Below are 27,134 nucleotides of genomic sequence, written 5' to 3'. Positions count from 1 at the left end.
AATGGAACCAAGTTGGAAAACACACTTAAAGATATGATCCAGGAGAACTTCCCGAACCTAGCAAGACAGGCAAACATTCATATTCAGAAAATACAAAAAACACCACTAAGATACTCCTCGAGAAGAGCAACAACAAAACACATAATTGTCAGATTCTCCAAATTTGAAACAAAGGAAAAAATGTTAAGGGCAGCCAGAGAGAAAAGTCAGGTTACCTACAAAGGGAAGCCCATCAGACTGGATATCTCTGCAGAAACCATACAAGCCAGAAAAGAGTGGGGGGCCAATATTCAACATTCTTAAAGAAAAGAATTTTCAACCGATAATTTCATATCCAGCCGAACTAAGTTTCATAATGAATAAAATCCTTTACAGACAAGCTAATGCTGAGGGATTTTGTTACCACCAGGCCTGCCTTACAAGAGCTCCTGAAGGAAGCACCAAATATGGAAGGAAAAAACCATTAGCAGCCACTGCAAAAAACACACCAAAATATAAAGACCAACAACACCATGAACAAATTGCAACAACTAATGTGCAAAATAATCAGCTAGCATCATGATGACAGGATCAAATTCACACATAACAATATTAACCTTAAATGTAAATGGGCTAAATGCTCTAATTAAAAGACACAGACTGGAAAATTGGATAAAGAGTCAAGACCCATCAGTGTGCTGTATTCAGGAGATGCATCTCACATGCAAAGACGTGTGAGATAATAAAGGGATGGAGGAATATTTACCAAGCCAATGGAAAGCAAAAAAAGCAGGGTTGCAATCCTAGTCTCTGATAAAACAGACTTTAAACAAAGATCAAAAAAGACAAAGGAGGGCATTACATAATGGTAAAGGGATCAATGCAACAAGGTAAAGGGATCAATGCAACAAGAAGAGCTAACTATCGTAAATATATATGCACCCAATACAGGGGCACCCAGATTTATAAAGCAAATTCTTAGAGAAATACAAAGAGACATAGACTGCCAAACAAAAATAGTGGGAAACTTTTAACACCTCATTGTCAATATCAGGCAGATCAATGAGACAGAAAATTAACAAGGATATTCAGGACTTGAACTCAGCTCTGGATGAAGCAGACTTAATAGACATCTACAGAACTCTGGACCCCAAATCAACAGAATATACATTTCTCTCAGCACCACATAGCATTTATTCTAAAATCGACTACATAATTGGAAGTAAAACACTCTTTAGCAAATGCAAAAGAACTGAAATCATAGCAAACAACCTCTCAAACCACAGTGCAATCAAATTAGAACTCAGGATTAAGAAACTCACTCAAAACCTCACAACTACATGGAAATTGAACAACGTGGTCCTAAATGACTACTGGGTAAATAATGAAATTAAGGCAGAAATAACAAAGTTCTTTGAAACAAATGAGAACAAAGAGAAAATGTACCAGAATATATGGGACACAGCTAAAGCAGTGTTATGAGAAAAATTTATAATACTAAATGCCCACATCAGAAAGCAGGAAGGATCTAAAATTGACACCCTGACATCACAATTAAAAGAACTGGAGAAGCAAGAGCAAAATATTCAAAAGCTAGCAGAAGACAAGAAATCGTTCTTTTGTGAGCCTCCTGTTCTCTGACGTGTGCTGCTCTAACCAAGTTTCCTAAATAGGGGAGAGAATGTCTTTTCCTTTGCAATTTCTAGATGACTTGGGTAGTCCTAAAGTTTTGGTGGCTCTCCAAGATCATTTAGGGCAGCTAATATGTTATTAGTTTTTGTCTGTTTTAGCAAAAATCTGCAATTGGCATTTCCCATGTGATGCTGCGTGTTGAGGGCTCATCTGCTTCTCGTCCAGGACGACATTTCCAGCTTCATCTTTGATCTTAACCCTCCCGGAGGCATACTTGGTTTCCTGACAGCCGCTGCAATACACAGTCTTGACGGTGCCATCCGGGTACTCCCTCCTCTTGAACTGGGCTGTGTGGATTTCTTTCTGCCCGTTGCTGAGCACAGTGGTTTTGTCGCCATTCCTGAGAGGAGAAACACATGGTAAGGCGGCCTGTGCCAGGGCCAATGCTGCCAGGGTGGAGGCCAGTGGGGGGTGGGGGAGCACAGAATAATGCCCCCACCCGGGTCTGGAGCCCTCCTTCCAAATCTCGTTAGATGAGGGTGCAGAAGGCCACGGGCAGGGGCAGGAAAGGTGCACGGGGGGCTCAGGGAATCGGCAGAAACGGTGTGGGTGAGAGAGGGCAGGTGGGGAGGGCCAGGAGGCAGGGCCGGAGGTCAGCCGCATCTGCTCACCTGCAGGCTGAAGCCTGTGCTGACAGCTGGCTCTGGTGGTGAGAGGGACGGCAGGGTTGACACAGGGAGTGACAGAGACACACATTGAATCATTTCAGAAAAGTGGCCCCAGAGGTGACAGGGAAGGTTCTGACTGCTGTGAGGAAGCTGGGGGAGTCTATTGTAATTGCCCAGGGGAGAAATGGTGAGAGCGGGAGACCTCAGATCTCAGAGAAAGGGCGGAGGCGGGGCAGCGAGGAGACACAGCCCACAGCTCTCTGTGTTCACTTTGATATCAGGAAAGATAGGGAAGGTGTAAAACAACTTCCCACACTCTCCCTCGGGCAGCTGAGTGGATCTTTACTTTCTGCACAAACTAGCATTGAAATAGCAGCTCTGATGAGCTCTTCCTTGGTGTGCCTTAAACATTTGCTTGCACATGTTCTGCAATAGACTCGGGCTTCTAGACTACGTGGTCTGAGGTGAGCACTGAAGACTGGAGTGATTTTTACGGTTATAATTCAAACGAAGCTAATGTTGGTGAAGTAAATACCTAAAAGTCCATTTGAAACCCACAGTCTGTAGAAAGGGATTCAAATCAAGGCCATAAGACAAAACTTCTAGAGTCAATGACATTATTTTCTTTTTTTTAAATACAAGCACTTAAATGTTTGCAAAAACTTAAATTAATATAAAGAAATTATTAAATAAACAAAAACTGGGGATGTTTCAAATTCGCATTGTCTGACTTTACTGACCTTTCCACCCTTACGATTGTCCCATCAGGAAATAAGGTCTCTTCCTGTCCATCCTTGAGATGTTTCACTGTCCCATTGGGAAACACGATTTCTTTGGAGCCATTGGGGTAGAATTTTTCTGCAGAATGCAGTTTTTCAGTGTATGTTACATTGAATCTGTTTAGAAACATGTTCTATGCAAATAATCTATAAAATATTCATGAGATTTATAGAGAGTATTTTCTAATCATCTGGCTTTATAACTAGGATTGCCAGGTATAATACAAAATGGCCAGTGAAGTTTGAACTTTAGATAAATGATGAATAATTTATTTTTATTATTATTATTTTTTTGAGCAGAGTCTCACTCTGTTGCCCAGGCTGGAGTGCAGTGGCATGATCTCGGCTCACTGCAACCTCTGCCCCCCAAGTTCAAGCAATTCTCCTGCCTCAGCCTCCTGAGTAGCTGGGATTATAGGCATGCGTCACCAGGCATGGCTAATTTTTGCATTTTTAGTAGAGACAGGGTTTCACCATGTTGGCCAGGCTGCTCTCAAACTCCTGACCTCAGGTGATCCACCTGCCTCAGCCTCCCAGAGGCTGGGATTACAGGCATGAGCCACTGCACCAAGCCAAATGATGAATAATTTTTAACATAAGTATATTTCAAATATTGCATGGAACATACTTTTATACCAAAGATTACTGTTGTTTATCTGATATTTCAAATTCAGTGAGGGACTTGAATCTTTATTTGTTAAATCTGGCAATCCTACTTATAATAAAAGTTTAAGGACTTCAATACTGTATGAAAATACTCAAGAAGAAAAACTGTGAACATCTGAGAGCACATTTGCTGTGTTTCACTGTTTCAACCAGGTTGTAAACAACATACACACCTATCATTGCAAATTCAGTAAATTTATATTTCCAAACCAGGACACTTGTGTCACTTAGCTGCTTAAACCTACTTTGTGGTGACTGCTCTACTATGGGCTGAATGCTGTGTCCTCCCCAAATTCCTATGTTGAAACCTAATCCCCAAAGCAATGGTGTTGGGAGATGAGGCCTTTGGGCTGTGACGTGGTCATGAGGGTGGGGCCCCGTGAATGGGATTAGCACCCTTACTAAAGGGACCCCAGAGAGCTGTCTCGCCCCTTCCACCATGTGAGGCTGCAATGAGAAGATGCCGTCTGTGAACCAGGCAGCAGCCCTCACCAGACAGTGAAGCTGCCGGCACCTTCGTTATGGACTTCCAGCCCCAACACCGTTGTTGACAAGCCAGCCAGTCTATGGCACTTTGCTATGGCAGCCTGAACAGGATAAGGCACACTCCATAAAGAACTGGTATTCAACATGCATTTTTGTACTTGCTCTTATCATTTTTTTATTTACACTTGAATATCTTGCTCTGGGCAGAATGATCTCGGTCTCATTAAAGCATAAAATTTAGATTCTCCCAACTTTGCTCAAGTGATCTCCCTGGCTGAAAGTTTCCTTTCCTACCCATACGCTGTCTGACTCCCTGAGTCCCTATGCTTGAGGTCAAATCTCCATTATGAACCCCACAGTCGGTGCCCTCTGCTTCTGAATGCTTTTGACTCTTGCTATGGTAAACATTCAACTTGACATTTTCATATCGATTTGCAGTTTTCAGCTGGATAATAAATTGTAGGAAAGAGCCATAATTCACCCTCTATGGTATCCTCCAGGGATGAATAACAGTGATTTTCACCTTGTACTGGAGACAGAACCCTTGGACGCTGAGGAACTCGCTGTGGAGCCTGCTGAAATACTGCTGCACTGCTTCTATTTCATTACAGGAACAGGAAGGTGATTACAGTGCCTGCATGTGGGGTGCATTCACAGCTGCTTGATGAGTTTGTGAAAAAAAGAAAAGCTGCCAAATTAAACTTAATTGATGAGTTTCCATTTGTTCTTTTTTTCATTGAGACGGAGTCTCCCTGTGTCACCCAGGCCGGAGTGCAGTGGTGTGATCTCAGCTCACTGCAACCTCCACCTCCCAGTTTCAAGCGATTTTCCTGCCTCAGCTTCCGGATAGCTGGGATTACAGGCACGCAACCACCACACCTGGCTAATTTTTGTATTTTTAGTAGAGACAGGGTTTCACCATGTTGGCCAAGCTGGTCTCGAACTCCTGACCTCAAGTGATTTGCCCGCCTCAGCCTCCCAAAGTGCTGGGATTACAAGCATGAGCCACCACGCACGGCCTCCATTTGTTCTTTTAACATCCATTTGCTTCTGTGTGTGTGTGTGTGTGTGTGTGTGTGTGTGTGTGTGTGTATTTAGAGACAAGGCCTCACTCTGTCACCCAGGCTGGAGTGCAATGGTGTGATCATGGCTCACTGCAGCCTCAGACTCAGAGCTCAAGTGATCCTCCTGCCTCAGCCTCCCAAGTAGCTAGGACTATAAGAGCATGCCACGATGCCCAGCTAATATTTTATTTTTTTGTAGGAATAGGGTCTTGGTATGTTTCCCAGGTGGTCTCTAACTCCTGGCCTCAAGAGACCCTCCCACTGTGGCCTCCCAAAGCACCAGGATAACTAGTGTGAACACCATGCCCAGCCCACAAACTGTATTTAAGCAAAATGAATACAGTGAAGAATCTGACAACTGAGGAAAAATTCTACCCCTTAAAATAATTTTTAGCACAAAATAGTAAAAGATTGTTTTCTGGTTGTATATTAATGGAACACCCTGCAGAAACTGGGGGCTCTTCTTTGGGTCAACAGCTGAGAGCAACTGAATTCACTCCCTGCCTGGTACATATCAATGCCTGACTCTTGGCTGATTTGTATGAATGTATAAGAACCATGCATGAGACACACAATTGCACCTGTAAAATGGAAGGAGTGGGAAACAATGGGACTTCTGTTTCACTCTGTTCTTGAAATATCAGCCGTAGGCAGAACTGTTGAACGTATGATAAATGTATCCAAGAACAGTAACAGAACTTAGAATTCCTGCTGGAAAATTAACTGATCAGAGACCTTCTACATGGACCAGCTGAGAGTCAAAGTTTTAGGTCTTTTAAACAAAAATAAAATACAGACCTATAAATACTTTTCTTTTTCAGAAGACTGGCGTTAATATTAATTGCTCAGCATGGCCTTTGCAAACTAGCAAGTGTAATTTTTCTTTGTCAAATGTTTGCTGGAGGTCACTCAAGAAAACAAATGCTCTAGTGCCCACTTTGCTGCTATGTGCCCAGTCAGAGCCTAAATGACAGCTTGTGAAGGCAAAAATTCTAACAAGACATACAGCTGCACTGGCTGAAATATTAGGACAAAAAGAAAAAGGGTTGGGGGCCAGGAACTCATAGGACAACGTGAGTCTCAGCAGCTTCAAGGGCCCATCTGGAGGTCCGTTGTGTCACGGAAGAGCAGATGCCCCACAGCGGCCTTGATTCTGCCCTGGCAATGGGGCAGATCAGACATCCCAGCCACACATCCACTACAAATATCGAGGAATGCTCAAGCAAATCACAAAATCCCTGGGAAATGAGCACCCAAGTTCATGGAAGGGGCTACAAATCCCAGAGGGTGCTGGAACGCAGAATCGAACCTGACCTGCGGCTGCCTTGGTGACCTCTGCAGTCTCCAGGAGGTTTGGTCCTTAGTCGCTCTGCTGGGATAGGATGAAGGGCTTTGTCTGGGAACTTAAAGAGGACACTCTCTGAGGGTTAGAGGCCCAAAGAAAGAGGGAACTAGAAAATACCTCCCTGCCGGCAGATGGAGAGCACCAAGGAGTGTTGCTGTCTCTCTCTGAGCTCTTTCCAAAGAATGTGTTACTACAGGGTGACCCTCATTTACCCTTAGCAATTGCAGTTCTGCTACCTGTACCTGGGACACCTTAAACTAAGAAGCTAACGTGAAGTGATCCCAGGCTGGTCGTGCCCTGGGACACCTGGCAGAAGCAAACACAAAGCTTTCTGGATACTATCTCCCAGACTGGGCCCCATAGGATCGCCACCAACACAGGCTGCCAGCACAAATATAAAATAGGTGAGGAAGCGCAACACCATGAGGAAATGCCAGAAGAATTGGAAGCAGAGACAAGCTAGCAGCAGCCAGTGTCACGTGGAACTCCGAGACGGCAAGCATGGTGCTACCAGAAACTGATGACAAGGCAAATGTTTGTAGAATATTTTAAAAATTAAAGTAGGAAATTAAAAATGAAAGAGAGAAAAAATTCTTGGTGGATTTGAAAAAGAACAAATGAAATCAATATAATCTTCAAAATTAAAGCTAAATGATATATTAAATAGCACATAATATTCAGCTGAAGAGAAAACTGAGAAACTAGAAAAATAATTTACCCAGATGATAACAAGAAAATATAATATGTGAAGAGGGAAAGACGCTAGAATGAGGTGGTGTAATGCAGCTATAATTGGAAGTACAGGAAGAGAAAGAATGGAGGAAAGGTAAGATTGGTAAAGGTAATAGTTCTGAATTTCCCTGAACTTGATAGTGTTCCCAGATAAAATATAGGACACCCAGTTAAATCTGAATTGTCACATAAACTACAAATGACTTTTTAGTGTAAGTATGTCCCACATACTGCATGGTACATACTCATAACAAAAAAAATCATTTATTATTCACCTGAAATTCAAATTCAACTGGGCATCCTGCATTTTTATTTGCTAAATCTGGCAACCATAGCTTCTGAAAGACACAGTGATTATATTTAAGATGCACAACAGGCTGGCCGCGGTGGCTCACACCTGTAATCCCAGCACTTTGGGAGGCCAAGGTAGACAGATCACCTGAGCCATCCTGGCTAATATGGTGAAACTCCGTCTCTACTGAAAATACAAAAAATTAGCCAGGCATGGTGGCACACACCTGTAATCCCAGCTACTTGGGAGGCTGAGGCAGGAGAATCACTTGAACCAGGGAGGAGGAAGTTGCAGTGAGCCGAGATCATGCCACTGCACTCCAGGATAGAGCAGGACTCCGTCTCAAAAAAAAAAAAAAAAAAAGCAAAACAAATCCCCAATACAATGAACAAAATTAAATCCATAACTAGACATACTATAATGTAACTGGAGACAGAAGAGTCCTTAAAAGCAGCAAGTAAAAAAAAAATCACGTTCGAAGGAAGAAATTAGTCCACCATCAGATCCTCCAGCAGACACCGTGTGGGAGTGGAATAAAGTCCTCAACACGCTCAGAAAAATCACTGTCATTCCATTGCTCAAGACTCTCCAATGGCTTCTCCACAAAGGTCTACACTGCCTGGTCCTGGCACTTTGACCTCATCTCCTGTACCTCTGCCACATCGGCCTCCTTGCTCTTCCTCAGACATACCACACACTTTTCCCGGCTCTTTCTCACTCTAGAATGTTCTTCCTGACACGCACACAGCTCCCTCTCTCACATCACTCATGGATCCCTAAAATATCCCCCCTCAGTGAGGCCCTCCTCAACGGCCTACAGATGGCCCCCTAGGGCAGCAGCCCAGCACTCTCCCTCCCTGCTTCCTACCCTCTTGTTTTTCTCTGTAGCTTTTCATAGAGACTGATATTTTATATTGATTTTTATTTTTACCTGATTACTTTATGCTTCCCTCCAATAAAATGTCATGAAATAAGAACTTTTCACAAATTTGCTCACTGCTGGATCCCTAGCCCTAAAACAGTGCCTGCCACAGGGTGGCCATGTAATAGCTATGGGATGAGGGGTCAGAAGGTGCATCAGGGCGAACGACCACTCATGAACAAGGCAAAACAAAGGACATTTTCAGATGAGCCAAAAGGGCTCATTGCCCCCGTCTCCTCGTGCTCGTCAAGTAGAAGGAAATTGTGCCAAGAAGAAAGGCCCAAAATACAAGAAAGAAGAATCCCAAATTCTGCATAAATTTAGAAAGTTTAAAGTAAACACTGGTTACATAAACACCACGGTAATAATCATAACTAATACTGAGGGTGAAAATCAAGTTAGAGTAAAAATCCTGGCAGAAGCCAACACAATGGCGTGAAAGATCGGGGAGGAGAATTCGAACTAAAAGACTCTTGATTTGGTTGTAGAGGACAGTAAGGACACCGATACATTTTCTGTTTATGCAATAAAACCTCAGGTTAAAAGGAAAGTTATTTTCAGATTATATATTTTTCTTAATGTCTGTTTCTTATAAGATCACATTTAAAGGTAAAGATTTAGAAATAGCAAAAGAAAGAATAGAAACAGATATACCAGGCATATATTAACTAACTGAAAGAAAGCTGCTGTACCTATTAGATTTAATAGACTTAAAGCAGAAAGCATTAAAGGTATAAAAATATGTATTACTGGTTAAGGATTTTTAAAAAGAAACCAATTCAAAAGAAAGAGAAAAACTACAAATAAATATTAGCAAATTCATAACCAAAGTAGGAATTTTTTTTTTTTTTTTGAGATGGAGTCTCACTCTGCATCCAGGCCTGAGTGCAGTGGCATGATATGGGATCACTGCAACCTCTGCCTCCCAGGTTCAAGTGATTGTCCAACCTCAGCCTCCTGAGTAGCTGGGATTACAGGTGCACGCCACCACATCCGGCTAATTTTTGTATTTTTAGTAGAGACAGAGTTTCACCATGTTGGCCAGGCTGATCTCGAACTCCTGACCTCAGGTGATCCACCCACCTTGGCCCACGAAAGTGCTGGGATTACAGGCGTAAGCCACCGTGCCCAGCCCAAATTGGGATATTTTTAAAACTGTTCTCTCATTATCTAATGCAGTGGTCCCCAACTTTTTTGGCACTAGGGACCAGTTTTGTGGAAGACAATTTTTCCATAGACTGGCATGGGTGTGGGTTGTGGGAAGGCTGGATGATTCAAGTGCACTAAATTTACTGTGTACTTTATTTCTATTATTATTACATTGTAATGAAATAACTATACAACTCACCACAACGTAGAACAAGTAGGAGGCCTGAGCAATGGCGTGACCTCGGCTCACTGCAACCTCCACCTCCCAGGTTCAAGTGATTCTCCTGCCTCAGCATCCCAAGTAGCTAAGATTACAGGCACCTGCCACTACGCCCGGCTAATTTTTTGTATTTTAGTTTTAGAAGAGATGGGGTTTCACTATGTTGGCCAGGCTGGTCTCAAACTCCTCACCCTGTGATCGGCCTGCCTTGGCCTCCCAAAGTGCTGGGATTACAGGTGTGAGCCACTGTGCCCGGCCGCCCTGAGCTTTTTTCCCTGCAACTAGAGGGTCCCATCTGGAGGTGAAGGGAGACAGTGACAGATCATCAGGCATTAGATTCTCACGAGGAGCACGCATCCTAGATCCCTTGCGTGCGCAGTTCACAGTAGGGTTTGTGCTCCTGTGAGGATCAAATGCTGCCACTGATCTGAAGGCGGCAGAGCTCAGGTATAATGCATCCATGGGGAGTGGCTGTAAATACAGATAAAGTTTCCCTGGCTTGTCCTCCGCTCACCTCCTGCTGTGCAGCCCAGTTCCCAAGAGACCCAGGGGTTACCCAGAGGATGGCATTTTAGAGTCCAGGCGAGACTTCGGGAAAGAATGTGGTGGCTTTTAGGACAATGAGCTGACCGGGCTGTGCGAATAAGTAACACCCATTTATCTCGGTTGTTGCTCGAGCCATGTAGCCAGGCTCACCCAGAAAAGCTGAAACACAAGCCCCTGACTAAGGTCTGACGGCGTTTACAGAGGCGTCCAGACCTGGGTGCACTTACACACCCGCACGGAAGCTGCAAGCTCACAGCTCTTGGATAAGAACCAGGAAAACATGCATTAAGCAGGGTAAGCCCCAAATTATCTGGACAGCTGCTGCTATGGGGAACTTGCCTACAGGGCTCAGGTATCTGCTAACCTGCAAGTCTCCACACCTCTACACACTCACACGCAAAGGCACCTACCCACGCGGGTTCCTGGTGACGTCACTCACCTGTCTGCTTGTTAGGAAACTGCACAACTTCCAAACCGTCAGGGTAGGTCGTGCTCATTGTCTGAGCATTTGCGTGATAGTAAATCTGTAAGCACCAGAAACACCTACGTTGGGAGGCAGTCTATGTTATCATTTTGAACCTGGACTTAATCTAGTAAAGTCCTTCCTGCGGGTGGGTAAAAGCACCATCCCAGCAGGTGGGAGTGGGCTGACCTTGTCTATGGGCACCCTCCACAGCAAGGGGGCATGGGGGGAGGGCTTGTCACCCAAGCCCAAAAGTCAAGACACTGTGGCTCTAGGCTCATGGGAGAGAGGACTGGACCGAGGTGGAGTTCCCGGTCCTTCACCTGGTGGGCTCTGAGCAAGCGTTTGCTGGGCCTGGCAGCCTTGGGGGCCTGCAGGAGGTCCAGGTCCAGCATAGTGAATATGAGTGAGGAGCCCCAAGACCCAAACCCCACAGCTCAGAGACCAAGGGTCTCCCAGCAGCTCCAAACAACAGAAATACTCCCCGGGTTGTGCCTCTTGAATTGTCACATTACTGTGAAGTTTCCCATCGTTGTGACCCCCTCTGGTTTCCAATAAAGTGGGGAAAAGAAGAGGGGAAGGAGCTGCTTTGGAAGAGGACAGTCATCCGGGAGGGGAGGGGACATTCCTTATGGTCAAGCGAGCCTTGACTATAAGTAGGGAAGGGGGAATTATTAAAAAATTAAGGGTCCAGAACTAGAAAACCGTGGGATGTACATGTTTGTTTTGAAGTGGGACCACAGAGGACAGGCATCCACTCTCTCCTGAGCTCTGGGACCCCGGTGTGTCACTGCATGTCTGCCATCTATCATAGCAACAGCATCGCTGCCCGTCAAAGAAAGGCTGAGAGAAGGCAGGAGAGAATAGGAGAGGTGACTTATTTAGAAAAACCATGACACTGAAGTCGAAGGGACTATTTCCATGCCATGATTTTAAAGGCATTTTTCTCACATGGGGGAAATTTGTCCAAATGTCAGAAGAAAGCCCCAAATGCTTAATTCTGCGTCATCCCAATAATCATCAAGTCCAAGCTCAGGCTCCTCGCTGGGGTCAGGGCTCCCTTTGGAGACCAGAGAGGTCTGAGGGGAACAGAGGTGCTCTCAGGAGACCTGGGGAGGTGCACACTCGCTGGCCTGCAGTGGCCATTCCCTCTGACCACGCAGAAGGCCAGAACAGGAGGATGTCCTTCCAAGGCCTGTGCCAGGCCCTGTTCTCTCCCGCTGATTCATCCTCACCGCATCAATTCTTACATTGTCACACTCTGCCTCCCTACACCCCCACATCTGGCTAAGAAACAGCTATTTCCTACTCCAAAGTGACGGAAACCTAGACCTCACAATGAAAGGCTGGGGCAGGCTATGAGATCAGTATCACAGATTCCTCCACTGGGCAGTGGCGTAACAGAGGCCACCGTCTAAAGGGGGTCATCCAAGCTCTTTGTTTGCATTTCCCTGCAAAAAAGGGAGCGTGCAAGTTAGTTCAGGTCGGTGGAAGAGCACGTGGTGGGCACACCACGCCTGTGTCCACACTCGGGGCCTCTAACATCCACCCTCAGGAAGGGTCAAGAGGCTTCGCTGGGATAAAATCACAGAGCCACAAGCAGGCGCCTGTCATTAAAGCAAGTAACACAAAAAACAGAGGCGCGCTCTGCAGTCTTTCAGAACTCCTGGACCCTGTGCCTCTACATTTGTACCCAAAGCTTGGCTAACAACAGGGAAACTGATCATTCTAAAGAAGGAAATGTTTAGAATACAATTTGGTAATGTGTGGGTACTAAGAGACTATTCTCAATGCACTACAAACCCTGCCCTGACCTCCCTTATCTCACCTTATTTATAATCGGTTTTGGAAATTACCCAAATTTTCTTAAGTTAGAATCAAGTTATATACCCTGAATTATCTAGGCAAAAATACTGCCACCCTGGAGACCTTGCCTAGAAGACCTCCAGATTGCTCAGCATCTATGTTTTCCATACATGATCCCTAGACACACAGAGACATGTAGTTTGAACCAGGGGGCGACAGCATCCTCACAGCTCCTCAGCATCAAGTGGGCCCCCAGCTACTGTGATCTGTGGCTTTCTTCCACAAACACATCATCGGCTTTTACCAGTGATGATCGTCATGGTAACAGCAGCTGTCAGCTGCCGAGTACTTGATGTGTGCCAAGCAATATATGTATGGCATCTTTGGTCCTTATAATAACCTACAGGGGGCTTTCCCAGCCTCAGAACTACTGACAATTTGGGCAGGATAATTCTGTGGGGTTGGGGGGCTGTCCTGGGCATTGGGATGTTTAGCAGCATCCCCAGGCCCCACTATCTAGATGCCAGCAGCACCCCCACCACCCCCAGTTGTGACAACCAAATATGTCTCCAGGCATTGCAAATGTCCTCAAGGCAGGGGGAGTAATTGCCCCCAGTTGAGAACCAGACCTGGGAATATTTCCTGATTTTTTTAATGCAGAAATTGAGGCTTGATGAGATGAATTAATTGGCTGGTGTTGGCACAGCTGGTCTGGCAGAGCTGCCAGTCAGCCGAGCCCGTGAACCCCAAGCCCATGCTTTCTGCTCCACCTGCAAGGTGGCTGCTGGGCACAGTGCCTCCTCCCAGCTGTAAAAACTGTCTCCCAGGATCTCACCTCCAGCTTGTACCAGGGATTAGCTCCTGACTCTGCCTAACTTTGTTGCAATACTAATGCTAGTTCTACAATCAATGCACATGTACTAAGTGTTTACCACTGTGTTTCTAGAGAGTTCTGCAGAAGAGACATTATTTAATGGACTATGTTACTTAACTTTCATAACCATCTTTTGACTTAGGTCCTAATTATCAGCCACATTTTGCAGAGGCTTAGAAAAGCTGAAAACAATGACTGAACTCAGAGCCAGGAGGGGTGCTGGTGCACTCTTGTGTCACCGCGCAGATCGGAGGGTCTTGACAACAGGGTCTCACTTGCCTGACCGCACCGAGGAAGCAGAACAGCCTGGCTCATAGAGAGCCTCGCCCGCCTCCACAGCCTGTGCTCTGCCCGTCCCCCCCCACCCATCCTGAACACCCAGAGGAAAGGGGGTACAGATGTGCAAAATCGTTCCTAATAACTGAGTTAGTTTTGATTTCTTTTAAAAAAAGACAGATCTTTTTTCAAAAAAGATCCATTGTACACACCACTCTCCGATCGGGTTTGATCTTCTTCACGTCACCATTAGAAAACCGGATGATGTGTTCTCACTCAGAGGTGGGAATTGAACAATGAGAACACTTGGACACAGGAAGGGGAACATCAGACACCCGGGCCTGTCGTGGGGAGTGGGGAGGGGGAAGGATAGCATTAGAAGATATACCTAATGTAAATGACGAGTTAATGGGAGCAGCACACCAACAGGGCACATGTATACATATGCAACAAACCTGCACGTTGTGCACATGTACCCTAGAACTTAAATTATAATAAATAAATAAATAAATAAAAGAAAACCGGATGATGGTCGCCTTCTTATCCATGCTCGGCTCCTTCTGGCTGGCCTCGGGGAAGGTGGTGATGGCACAACCTTCGCTCAGTGCCTGTTCTACCTTTATGGAAACACAAAAGCTCCAAGATGAAAAATGATGTAAAGCCTGATTATTGTGGTTTCATTATTTTTTCTCCAATTCAGAATTATCATATGATTATCGCCTACATGGCATTCTTGACACTGGCTGTGATATTTCCCCCAAAAGTGTACTGACTGAGTAGATCAGGTCCAAATTCCCATCCCCGAATGTGGTTATCAGTAATGAATAAGTGCTATGATCTGTCCCACCAACATCCGTCTTTCATAAGCTCGTGTCGCACAGTGGCCATCAGTCTAGATCTTCCATGGCCACTGACTTGGTGAGTTTAGAGTCCTGGGCCATAGGAATTGTGGTAATTACTACATAAAGATTACTCTTGGAACCTTTTTCTTTCCTTTTCATCCCATTCTCCTGACCTCTACACTCCTACGGCCCATCCCAAAGATGTGTTGATTTTAATTAACTACCAGCAAATATTATATATCCTCATGTGCATAATGCTGGACAAGGAATGTAGAAAGAATATCTTTGCCTTCACATTGAAAATATTACTCATGTAAAACTTAGCAAAAGAAAATATCTGAGAGAAATAATCTCAAGATCTGGGGAGTTAAGATAAGTGTATGTGAAAATTCCAAATGGCAAAATGTGTTTTTGTTATTTATGTCACACTGTCCCTCTTAACCATAGCTCAGAAATATAGGTGTTAATTCAGCTGAGAAAATACAAAGGGAATAAAAGCGAATGCTGGGCTTCTTAAACTGTCTTCAACCATCCACCAAACAAACCTTGACGGTGTGCGCCACCTGCTGGCCGGGACAACAGCCTCCTGTTTGATGGGGTTTGAACCAAGATGACTCCACCTGCTCCCAAACCAACTCGGTGAATGAAGCAGGGCTGTGTTCAGTTCCATATCTGAAGATGAACTTTTAACCAACACTAACAACTCCGGCAACATTTAAAGAGTCAATTACTCTCAGAAGTAATAAAGCACAAATAATATTTTAAATGTTCCACATGAAAAGAATCATACAATCTATTTTGGAGTTTATATTATTAAAAGAAAGAAAACACAAAAAAGGAAAGAACTTTGGCATATCCAATGCAAGATACACAAGAAGTAGATGCAAGATGAGTCACGAGAAGAGGAAAGTGCTGAAGACCTGGGAGGGAGGGTGGGGGAGCCAGGGACTTGGGGAGGCAGGCAGAGGTGGGTGACCCCTGGTTGTGGGGAGAAAGGAAGGATCGCGCTAGCAGACGGCACAGCGCGTTACCTAGCTCTTGTGTCCTCATCTTCGTGGTTTCATGAGCTTCAGCGATTGGTTCCTCCATGCACTTAGCCAAGGAGGAGCATCACTTATGTCTCATGGACCTGTCTATGGGGATGGCAAGGTCAGGTGCTCAAATGACGTGGGTTTCCTTCTCCCCTGACAAACCACTACAACCACTGCACTAAAGACAAAAGCATTTCAGTGAATTCAAACTGTTACTGCAAGTAGCATTCCCTGTTGTTCATTTATCCAAATGCTTTATCCGCTTGCAAGACATGAATTCGCTTTTACTGAGGCAGAGTTCCCTCAGCAAAGCCAGCCTGAGGCCGACTCCCAGTTTCTAACAGGCCAGCAAGAGGCGCGAGATGAACGAACTGTTGAGCTGAAGAAGCAGCGATGATGCGCTGCCCCAGGCAGGACTGGGTCTCCTCGGAGCTCACAAAACACTGTAGCTGCAGCCGCAGCAGGTGCCTCTTCCGACCCCTTCCTGAGTCAATGCCGACCACCGCCACCTTGATGCGTCCTTCCGGAACTGAGCTCTCCTCAAGGGCTAAAATGTGGTGGCTGGAAGATACTTGAGGCTATAGTTTTGGGTTTTTTTTAAGTATTTAAAACAAATCTTCCTCCTGAAAAGCGTATTGCTTTATTTACTGGGAATAAACTGGCAGTCAACAATGCTAGAAACGCCTGGCCTCCAGGTCGGGGCCTCATGTCCTGTCTGGAGGGAGTGGCGTGCAGAGCTCCTGGAAATTCACTTGGGAAACCGGACCGCCGGCAGTCATCTGCCTTGCCATTTGGATGCCGTTTTTCTTCCCGTACTTCCTCCTTTTTCATCTTAGTGTCCATGGCCTGTGCTATTTCCAGGGAAGATGGTGGGTTTACAGGAAGATTCTGCAGAAAGAGCATAATCCTAATCTCCCGTGGTCTCCATGAACACTGCAGTATGAGGCGGGAGGAATGCACCTTGCCCTGACATTTTGCAGCCTCTGCCTCTAAGTCGGTGGGCGCGGCTGAGCCCCGGACAGTCAGCACCAGGACTTTGGACCATGTTTTGTGTTTTATTAAAGTGCTTATCACCCACTTGTATGTTTGGTCTGGAGTCAGGGTGGCCACAATGACAACTGCCACATTTAACACCTGATACAAACACTACACAGAGACACCACCTGCCATGGCTGCTGCACTGTTTCTCAATGTAGATCATTAGCCTGGAGGCTTCCAGGTGAACTCATTAGCTGCATCCTCAAACAAAATAAAATCCCAAGAAAAATATTCCCACTCGTCCCCCCAGTGAAGATGTCGGAGAGGGCAGAACAGAATGTGGGCTTTTCGCAGGAGAACAGAAAACAAGCGGGACCTGTGTTCTGAGACTTCCACGCCAGGTGCCTAGTTTTACATCATACGTAAGTTCACAGCCCGAATTTCCTGGCGTAGAGAAAATAATTTTATTTTATTGACCTTTTTTTTTTTTTGTAAAATATAGCATGTTACAAGTGGGCCCTAGCTAGGGCTTAGAAGTATGTTTGCTATTCTTGCCTTCGAGTCTATTAATGTCAACTGAGAACTGTAAATCAAAATGATAAAAATGAAACTCTGACTAGGGGAACTCTTAAGTCATAAAAAACATTAATCTTGTTTGACTATGTGCTAAATGCAACCAACTTAAATCTATTAAAAAAAGTCTCTGTTTGAAAGGCTGAGCTTCAGGAAATAAAGAGACATTTGGAATCATCTTAATTTTCTGTTCTTGTTGAGAAGATGGGAAGATGCAACCATCTCGTGACGCCCGCTCTGAATCTCACTTCCCCAGGACGAAAAGGTCACCTTCTCAGGTCTCCCTGAGGGGAACCGGGTGGGCCGCCCTCACAGAAGCCACTCAGCCACCTACCTGCAGCTCTGCACTGTCTGGGGAAGAACTGGCGAACTCGTCAGCTTGAACGCGGCTGAGAAATCCGCCTTCAGAACTCCCTAAGACTGATGAGCTTCTGTCTAAAAAGCAAAAAGTTAAATTTAAAGGGACAGAGCATATACATTGTGGAAATATCATTATCCTACTGCGATTGCTAAATCCAATTGAAGTGAATGGATGCACAGCTTCCCTCTTGTTCATGAGATCACTATACACATGTCAGGTCAGTTCAACAACAAATGATCCTGTAAGAACATTAATTCTTTAATGAGTACACTCAGTCAGTATTTCTTGGGTGTCACTCTCTCTCGAGTATTCTGATGGATCAGGAGATTCACGGATGGAAAGGCACCGCCTCGGCCCTGAAGCTGCTCATGGTTCTGCAGGAGGCAGACACGGGAGAGAAAGGCCGGATCCCTGCACCACTGGCTTATGGGACCTACAAAGGGACAGGGGCTGTGGTGAAGGAGCATCACAGGCTTCCAGGAGAGCCCGGGATCCGGGGGGCTTCCCCAGGATGGTGTCACTTCAGCTGAGATCATGCCTGGAGGTTGCGGAGGTGCTAGAGGTGCTAGCAGGTGTGTGGAAGACAAGGCCTCCAGTTCTGCCCGGCAGCAGCAAGTAACTAAAGTCTGGTCTGGGGGCCTGAAGAGGAGGGGGCAGCAGGAACAAGGCGGCCAGGCTGGTGCTGACCTGATGGCAAGGGCTTCCCCACCCCACAGAGGGGCGCAGAGGGGACTGTGAGGGCACGCAGGGCCTGGGGTGGTCTGAAGCAGATGATGGCACCGGCCTCACCTACGAAGCTCCCCACAGAGGCCATGAAGCAGCCTGGGGGGCAGGAGGCCCGGGGAGTGGACCCAGGAGGAAGACAGTGTCGGGTTCGGCCCTGCAGGGCCACACAAGCCTGGGCCGAGGATGGGAAGGAGTCCAGGTGCCAGGCAGCCCTGGGCGAGTTGTGCCCACAGGCTTGGGCTGTGCTGTGCATAAGGACCACACCTGAGGCTTGGCCACACCTGAGACTTGGCCACACCTGAGCCTCGGCCACCACTTGGCTCCTGTTTCTTTACCGAGACAGGTTCCTGCGGGGTTTGTGAAGCTGCTATGGTCATTTTCTGGCAGCAACGTGAGGAAGGAGTTCTTTCCTGACTCACCCAGGGGCACTCTTGGCTCCTCCCGGTGGGACCCCCAATGCAGAAAGCACCCACATCTGCATGGACAGAGCTGGGCTCAGGAAAGAGGCTGGGCAGGTGCCTGATGAGAGGGCGCTCCATCAGCGTGGCAGCAACGCCATGGGCGGGCAAACGGAGAAAAGGGAACAAAGCCCCCGAGTCCGCCCAGGCCCAGCCAGACGCCTTCAGCTGGGAGTGTGCTCAGGGGAAGCGGCCGGTAGGATTCGGAATCTCCAGCCACGGCCCCTGGAGACCGTCATGTGGGCTGTGTGTGGGGTGGAGGGCTACGGGTGTCGGCAAGACTCCCAGGTGAGGACCCAACCACGGAATCGGACAAAAGTGGTCAGAAATTAGGCAGCTCCATGAAGGACATGTCCTTGCCGTAGTAAGATGTTCTGCTCACGCGTATCCACAAGAAAGCCCCGCACTTTACAGGAAGCATGGAAACAGTTAGGAGCCCCCGACCCTGCTCACCAGCTCCTCCAGCTGCTGCCGTCTGCTCCTGCAGCGTGGGGGCCTGGGAAGCCTGCACTGGTGATTTTCTGCCACTGGAGTTTTGAGGACTTCGGGAAGATGGATGCATAACCTGGGGCAAAGACAGCCAGAGGCCCCCCTTGTCACAAGGTCCCTGCAGCCGGCAATGCCTCGAGCCCAAAGGCTGGGAGCACGAAGCCATCTTCAGCCATCCACAATTTCCAGCAAGACCCCAGGGCTCACCCAACAGCCCTGAGCTCAGCACTACAAGGTAGATCAATTCTTGTAAAGACTCTGCAGAAATATACCAATTACGGAGCTCGGGAAAGTAATTGATTTTTAAAACCCAATTCAAGTTGTTTGCTTTTTTAGCATTAAAGACATGTCTGAAGAAATTTAAGGTTTTATCTAAAGAAACATAATTAGGTTAATAAACAATTATGCTAATTATTTATTTATTAAAAATTAATTAGTAAAATTTATTAATAAATTAATAAATAAAGTTTTCATTTATAAATAAATAACATAATTAGTTAATACTAGGTCTATTTCGAATAACAAATTGAGTTCTCTTATTAGACCGAAGTGGAACTTCATCTGAATCTGAATTTTCCACGCGGCCAGTGTAGCGTGACCCAGGTTTCCCAGGTCACCTTTCCGTCTTCAGACACCCCCCGTCTTTCTGCACCGGGAGTCGGCCTTCCAGTGGGTGCTGGACTTCTGTCTTGACGTCTCCCGGGAGGACTTTTCTCTCTGTCTTCCTGTGGTAGTGTTTTCCCCGAGTTAATTCTTTCTGTCTTTAAACTCATTGGCTGAAAATAAATATGGTTGCATTAGTAACCATCATATTATTTTAAAATGTTAAGCAACACATCACACCAGCTACCACAGAATCTAGAGGATTCTACCCCCGCTTCCTACAGAAGGACACACGAGGCATCCATGCTCTCATTCCCCATTTTACAGCCACGCTCTTGAGGAATTCAGGGACGGTATGGCTGACATTGTAGAATAGTCAACAGTGAAATAAAGTACTTGAAACTCAATTCAAAAATGCATAATGAAAATAATGTTCTACCTTTTCTGCTGTTTAAAAATTCAGGGTTTGGAGGCGTGGATAAACCACCCATTCAGTTATCTATTTACTCGTACATTGCCCGGCACGCGTGTGATTAACTCAGGTCAATGCAGAAGCGTGAGAGAAGTCTGCGTCTCACAGGAGGCTGGACCTATGCAGTCTGTCCTGGGACTTTCGATGTTTTGTACTCATAGGATCTGAAAGGACTATTTTCCTACTTGTGACAAATGCTTGGAGTAGATTTCTGATCTTCCTTCAGGGAATAAAGTGTTATCTGCTCAGCAGTTGCTTTGGGAAAGAAGCGAGGGGATAAATCATCTTCAGGAGTTGGGGGGCAGTCTTCTCCATCCACATCGACCCAGTATCAGTTGCTCGCTCAGGACTCACGAGATTTGCCTCCCGAGTGTGAGGGTGACACAAAGCTGGGACGGGAAGAGATACACTGGCCAGCAGAATGTTCTAAAGAGGAGCTAATTTTAACAAGGAAAAATGTGATGGAGACAAAATAACATCCTGCACCGTGGCCCCCAAGCAAGCAGCACAGCCCCTGTTCAGAGGAGTTCACACTGACAAGCAGCAGGTGCAAGACCGCAGTGCAGAAGCAGGGATTGTGGGAGGCTGCGAGCCCCCAGACGCACGGGCCATGGCGCGTGGCGAGAGCGCCACGCATATCACCTCCATGGGTGGCACCCATGGAAACAAAGCCCCCGAGTCCACTCGGCCCCAGCCAGACACTTGCTGCCATGAGTGCGCTCAGAGGGAAGCAGCTGGCAGGACTTGGAATCTGCCCTACAGCAGGAAGTGCTGTGGTTTAGGATCTTGTTTGAAAGGTATGCACCCATGTCCTTGGAAAAACGCAGGACTCCAGGGAGCACCACGCTCCCCCAGGGAGGTGAAACTGTGTGGTGAGGAGCTGATGGGATGTGTGTGTTTGGGTACAGAAGCTCTGCTGCTCTTTACAGATGATAAGCACGAAGGGTCACCTTTGGAGGAGCTAAGTGGTTAGATGACGATCTTTGTCCCAGGAGAGTGGCACTCTGACTCTTGCGGCCAGCGTATTTGGGCATTGTCTCTTCATCAGCTGACAGAGGTGAAATTTTTCCAAAAGCAGTTTCCAATGCGTAAAAGACAAAATGCGGGGAAAATGTTCATATTTTCAAAGGTAAGATAAATTCAAATTTTAATACAATCCAAAATAATTGGAATGTCCTAGAAAAAATTAGGGTATGAGGTGGGGGGACTTGGCCTGGGTTTTTCCCCTAACATGTTGCTAAGAACAGAAACCCTCACCCAGCGTTTGTGGAGGAAGCTTTGTGGAGCCCGTGTTTGCTTTGTGTTTCTTGTTGTGGTTCCTTGTTTCAAAACGATCACAGGATCCCGAAGGCCACAGAATGATCAATACCCAACATATCTTCCTTCAGGCTCATGTGTCTTCAACAGGGAATGTGGTAACGGAGGAGGAAAATGTGATGCTCCTTCTAGTGTTGTCTCTACAACTTATCTAAGATTCAAAATGCAGATTCCCAACTTCCCCTGTTATCAGCAGACTGACCTGGAACAGCGTGATCCTTCAGGTGGGAGGAGGTGCGTTAGGTCTGGAATCTTTAATTATTCCCCGCTCTCCCCTCTGAGGAGGAGGAGGGAGTGAGAAGGGGAGAGGGTTGCTGTGAACGAACCCTTAATACCAGATCCAGAGTGGCTCGCCCACACAGCCGTGCCCGCGTTCCGAGGTTGCTCATGCCTCAGCCTTTTAGATGCTCAGTCCCTAAAACTGCGACTACACACAGATACACCTGCGCGAATTTGAATTGTGGAATTCACATATCCCGTCCTTTCTTCAAATCAGGTATGCTCCTGTGAGCACAGATCCTCTTCCTATAAATAGCCCCATGGTGACCCGTACAATGCACAGAATCAAAAAAATATTTGGAAATTCCCCAAGCTCTAACCTCGAAATAAGAGAACGATGGAAGCTGTAGGGAGTGTGAAGACTGCACGAGACTTCATTGGCTCTTGGGGTTATTGTTATGGTAACATTTCGACCAACATACAATGACCCAAATGGGGCAGTAGATACTATTTTTTAGGAACTGGCATACAGTATATGCAGGGAAAAATCCCTGTGGGTCTTATGGGTTCTCCTCACAGAAGGTGGACAATCCCGGCCAGTATTTGTGGCAATTTCTCCCTCTCTACCTCTGACGGAGGAACAGCCTGCCCGGCTTCCGCTCTTCCTTCTGCAGAAGGACTGGGCGCTTTGCTGTGCTGAGAGGATAAACCCGCTTTCTTTCTGAGGCAGCAGAAGCCATCTCCACGGAAACAAAGCTCTCGCAGAGCTCCTGAAGACTGGGAATAACTTCCAAGATTTCCCGTAATTTCCTGTAGAGGAATTTGTGGCTGTTCTTGCCATGCTGGGAGAACCGACCACCGAGCAGGCTCCTCTGGAATGTATTCTGTGGGTGCCTCTGTGTGTGTGTGCGTGTGTGTGCACACGTGTGTGTTGTAATCACTGTGTCATATCGGAAACATTTTAAGTCCTGGAAGTACCGATTTAAAAGTTCACGCAATAAGTGCAGATAGGAAATGTTGGTACTTTTCTTAACCCACTGAGAAATATCCCCACTTCCATTTGGAGGGTGTTCACGCGGTTCCGTGTGTCCTGAGCTGTGCCTATAATTTTAATGATTCAACTTGTTCAGACCCATGTGCGGGAAACAGAACCCAGACAAGGCAGTGATGACACTGGCCACATTCACACTCTTAGGCTCGGTCTTTGGGCCGTGTGATCAAACTCGAAAGCTCAGTGTTCTATGAAGGCAGGTGGGTGCTGGGAGGCACCGACTACTTCAGCATGAGAATGCTGGTTCTTCCTTTGGGATAGAGCAGGGCGGTGATATGGGACGGGCGCAGGAAAGTCCTGGGTAGAGAAGGGCAGGTCCCTGGCTAGGGCTCCACCCCCAGGCCTGTGCCTAGGGACCTAGGCATTTCTGCTCTCGTGCCCAAATGTAGCATTTCCAAGACCACCCTGGCCCGCCACACTCCCATCTTGTGTCTGTGAAGACCCCGAGACCCTAGTGGGCAAAGACACAAGTGTCTGGCATCGAGAGGAACACACTGGCAGACACCAGCAAGCCATTGACTGGCGGAATGACAGGGAGATTGATCAGGGCGGTCAGAGGAGAGCCCGGCCGCTGGGCTGCCCAACTCCGGGTGAAAACCACCTTCCCACTCCATCTCGGTTCTGGCTCCCCTGTCTGCTGAGAGCTACCATCACCCATGAAAAAACCTTGCACCCATCCTCCAAGCCCACGTGTGATCTGATTTTTCAGGTACACTGAGGCAGGAACCCAGGATGCAGAAAGCCCTCTGTCGTAGTGATGTGCAGAGGGTCTAACTGAGCTGCTAAACACCAGCTGCCTACAGAGAGCTAAACTGAAAGAACGCCCTGTAACACACGCCCACTGGGGCTTCAGCTGTAAACATTCACCCCTAGACACTGCCGTGGGGTTGGAGCTGCACAGCCTGCCCGTCTCTACGCTCCCCTAGAGGTTTCAGCTGTGGGACAAGGAGGAAGTGAGCCACACTCCCTTCGCACACCCTGGGAGGGGGACAAGGGAACTTTTCCCGTTTCAACAGGTCTCTATCGCATTCTACACAGCTGTCCTAGAAGATGAACAGAAGGACACCGGGCCACTGAGCTGACTCTGGAGTCACCCTGGGTTCAAATCCCAGCTCTGCATTCTCCAACCCGTGGCCATGATGGAGTTAGTTATAGGATCCATTTCATAGGGTCGTCGTAGAGAGTAAGACAGTAAAGCTCCCTACCTAGCCCATGTAAAGTCCACAGTAAGGGTTTGCTGCTGTTGTCCTGAGACATCATGGGATGTCTTAGAATTCTAGATGTGAGACGCGCAGCCTGGAGGCGGCTGTGCTTCTGTATGCTGGAGCGTCAGATGAGAGGCCTGATGTATCCAGTTCTTTAATCTTTACTTGTGGGAAATGGAGTTGATGGAAAGATAGCAAGCCCTCCCACCACCTGGAACGTGAGAGACACCATGTCACCCAGCAACAAAGCCCACATCTTTACGGGGACGCTATTTTTACACGATGCAAATGATACAAAAACACAAATGCGCCTTTGGTACCAGAGTGTGTGATTCTCGCCCCGCGTGTGGGGACGCTGCAGGTTTCTTCCCGGCTTCCCACTGCTGCCGCTGCAGACCTCTCGCTCTTCTCGGAGCTCCCGGTTCTGCTTCCTCAAGGCATCCATATGACTCTGGAGTTTTCTGTGAACATCAGCCCACAGCGACTGCTGTCTCCCGAGCTCTTGGTGGAGTCTGGTGATCTGCTGCTGTAATGACTGTCATTGGGAAGAGAACACCAGAAAACCTCTCAGACGCCCAACCGGCACATTCATCTGCAAAATACTCAAGCCCCCTCTGATGCGAGACCAACACTCTTTCTGGACAAAAGGACACCCGATGAGATAAACAGGACAACCGCAGCCTTTTTCTTTCTTTCTTTCTTTTTTAACTTTTATTTATTTTTATTTATTTTTTTTTTTTTGGCAGAGTCTCACTCTGTCACCCAGGCTGGAGTGAAGTGGCATGATCTCACTTCACTGAAGCTTCAACTTCATGAGCTCAGGTGATCCTCCTGCCTCAGCCTCTGATGTAGCTGGGACTACAGGCGTGCACCACCACGCTTGGCTAATTTTTGCATTTTTAGTAGAGATGGGGTTTCACCATGTTGCCCAGACTGGTCTCAAACTCCTGGGCTCAAGTGATTCAGCTGCCTCGGCCTCCCAAACTGCTAGGATTACAGGTATAAGCTACCATGCCTGGCCACAGCTTTATTTTTATTAAGTAGTGTTTATTATGAGTTAGTCCATATAATATAACCAGATAAAGATGGTTAGTGAATTATGATTCTTTGTTAAAACACCACAAAAATAAGAGGCTGGCATTCTTTTTCCCTTCCTTTTTTTCTTTTTCTTTTTTTTTGTTTTTGTTTTTGTTTTTGTTTTTTGGAGGCAGGGTCCTGCTCTGTTGCTCAGATTGGAGTGCAGTGGCACAATCTCGGCTCACTGCAACCTCCACTTCCCAGGTTCAAGCAATTCTGGTGCCTCAGCCTCCTGAGTAGCTGTGATTACAGGTGCACGCCACCACACCTGGCTAATTTTTCTATTTTTAGTAGAGACGGGGTTTTGCCATGTTGGCCAGGCTGGTCTCAAACACTGTGCTGGCATGGATGTATGGTCAACAGTTTAAAAATTATGGAAGCCACTGCACTTTCAACCTGACATGTTAGCCTTCCCGTGGCATCCTTCATTGGACCATAGAGCCTCCAGCCTTGCTCTGAGAATAAGCGGGATCGTGATAAAGGTACAGCCCTGCACTGTGTGGCCCTGGCCACAGAGACCCATGGCACTTTCATGAGAGCAAGCAGTGTCCAACAGGGTCCAGTGAGGAAGGTGGTTGCTGGGATGATGTGAGGCATGTCAACCTGATTTTCTTTAATGAAGTTTTTAAAGTCTGGTGCCTTCTCCTGGATTAGAGGAGAAAAGCTGGAATGTTAATATTTTCTTTAACTCCGTGTCCTGCCTCCCATCAACAAAGAGAGAAGATTGCAGAGGGGAAAAGAGCCACGTGCCCCTCTGAGAGGAAGTTCAGCGTCAGCGTCCCAGGGTGGCACATTCCTACAGGGGTCTGGCAAGGGAAAGTCCAATGACAGGCCTCAGGGACAGGAATCAGGGTCCCGCCTGGTGGGACTAACTCTGTCCCCACAGAGGTCAGCTCACCGGCATCTCCCCGGCATTGCCGTCCTCCCTGGGGACCTCGGCTGCTGCAGGTGTCTTCTCCATGGCAGCCCCAGCTCCCGGGCACGGGTCCTCTGGGTGGGTGCCCTCCTTGGGCTCCCCGGCCTCGAGCTGACCCTCCAGCATCCTGGTTGGGAAGGGAAGAGCTATGGCAATGCCTGAATGCAGCCCCCTACCCCGTCAGTGTGGGCTGAAGGCCCCAGCCTCAACCTAAGGGCGAGCAGGAACCACAGCCTCTCTTCTCCCCTGGGATCCTGTACACATTCCCAAGCCTGAAGCTGACCAGGTGAAAGGACACCACAGAGGGAGGGACTGAGAGGTCCACACCTGGCTCTCCACCATCCTCCATGGAAAACACTTCAGCTCCTAGAAGATCAGCCTGACACCTTACACACTGTCACCATCCACAGACGGAGGTACTGAGCAGTCCACACCTGGCTGTCCATCATCCTCCGTGGAAAATGCTTTAGATCCTAGAAGATCAGCCTGACACCGAATGCACTCTGGTCATCCAAAGAAGGGTGTGAGCAGGGTGTGAGCCGGTGTGAGTGGGATGTGAGTGGGGTGTGAGCGGGTGTGAGGGGAATGTGAATGTGTGTGAGCAGATGTGAGCAGGATGGTCTCGGGGTGTGAGTGGGATGTATGTAGATGGTCGTGTGCAGCCCTGAGGGAACTCTTAGCCCTTTAATCAGCAGCACTGGATCAACACCCACTCGGAGGTGCACAGGCAGACCCCACACTGTGTTGAGTCTGAGTCTTGAACCATCGGGATGACATTTGTGAATTCATGGTGAAGACGTGGAAAGGAAACACCTTTTTATAGGTACAGCATTTATGCCAGTTTTAGGAAGCTCACAGCAATCAGAAAACTAAAACAAAAGAGAAAACGCAAAACTTCCTGCAAGCCTGCAGGGTCC

General features: G+C 47.1%; 1 protein-coding gene across 1 annotated transcript; it reads right to left on the bottom strand.

The window, feature by feature from the left end:
• Positions 1–1,749: 1,749 nt before the first annotated feature.
• On the bottom strand, positions 1,750–26,676 carry LOC100968707 (putative T-complex protein 10A homolog). Its single transcript, XM_063605541.1, is given in 9 exon segments — positions 1,750–2,011; positions 3,020–3,137; positions 17,654–17,758; positions 19,322–19,433; positions 19,975–20,133; positions 21,383–21,521; positions 24,546–24,627; positions 24,630–24,759; positions 26,200–26,676. Coding segments are annotated over 9 exon segments (1,251 nt in total). The 5' UTR covers positions 26,344–26,676.
• Positions 26,677–27,134: the final 458 nt, after the last annotated feature.

Source organism: Pan paniscus, chromosome 5, assembly GCF_029289425.2.
Source record: "Pan paniscus chromosome 5, NHGRI_mPanPan1-v2.0_pri, whole genome shotgun sequence".
In the NCBI taxonomy this organism is placed as follows: Eukaryota; Metazoa; Chordata; class Mammalia; order Primates; family Hominidae; genus Pan; species Pan paniscus.
Note: the sequence above shows the minus strand (reverse complement) of the source record. Positions and strands in the feature narration are given on the sequence as shown.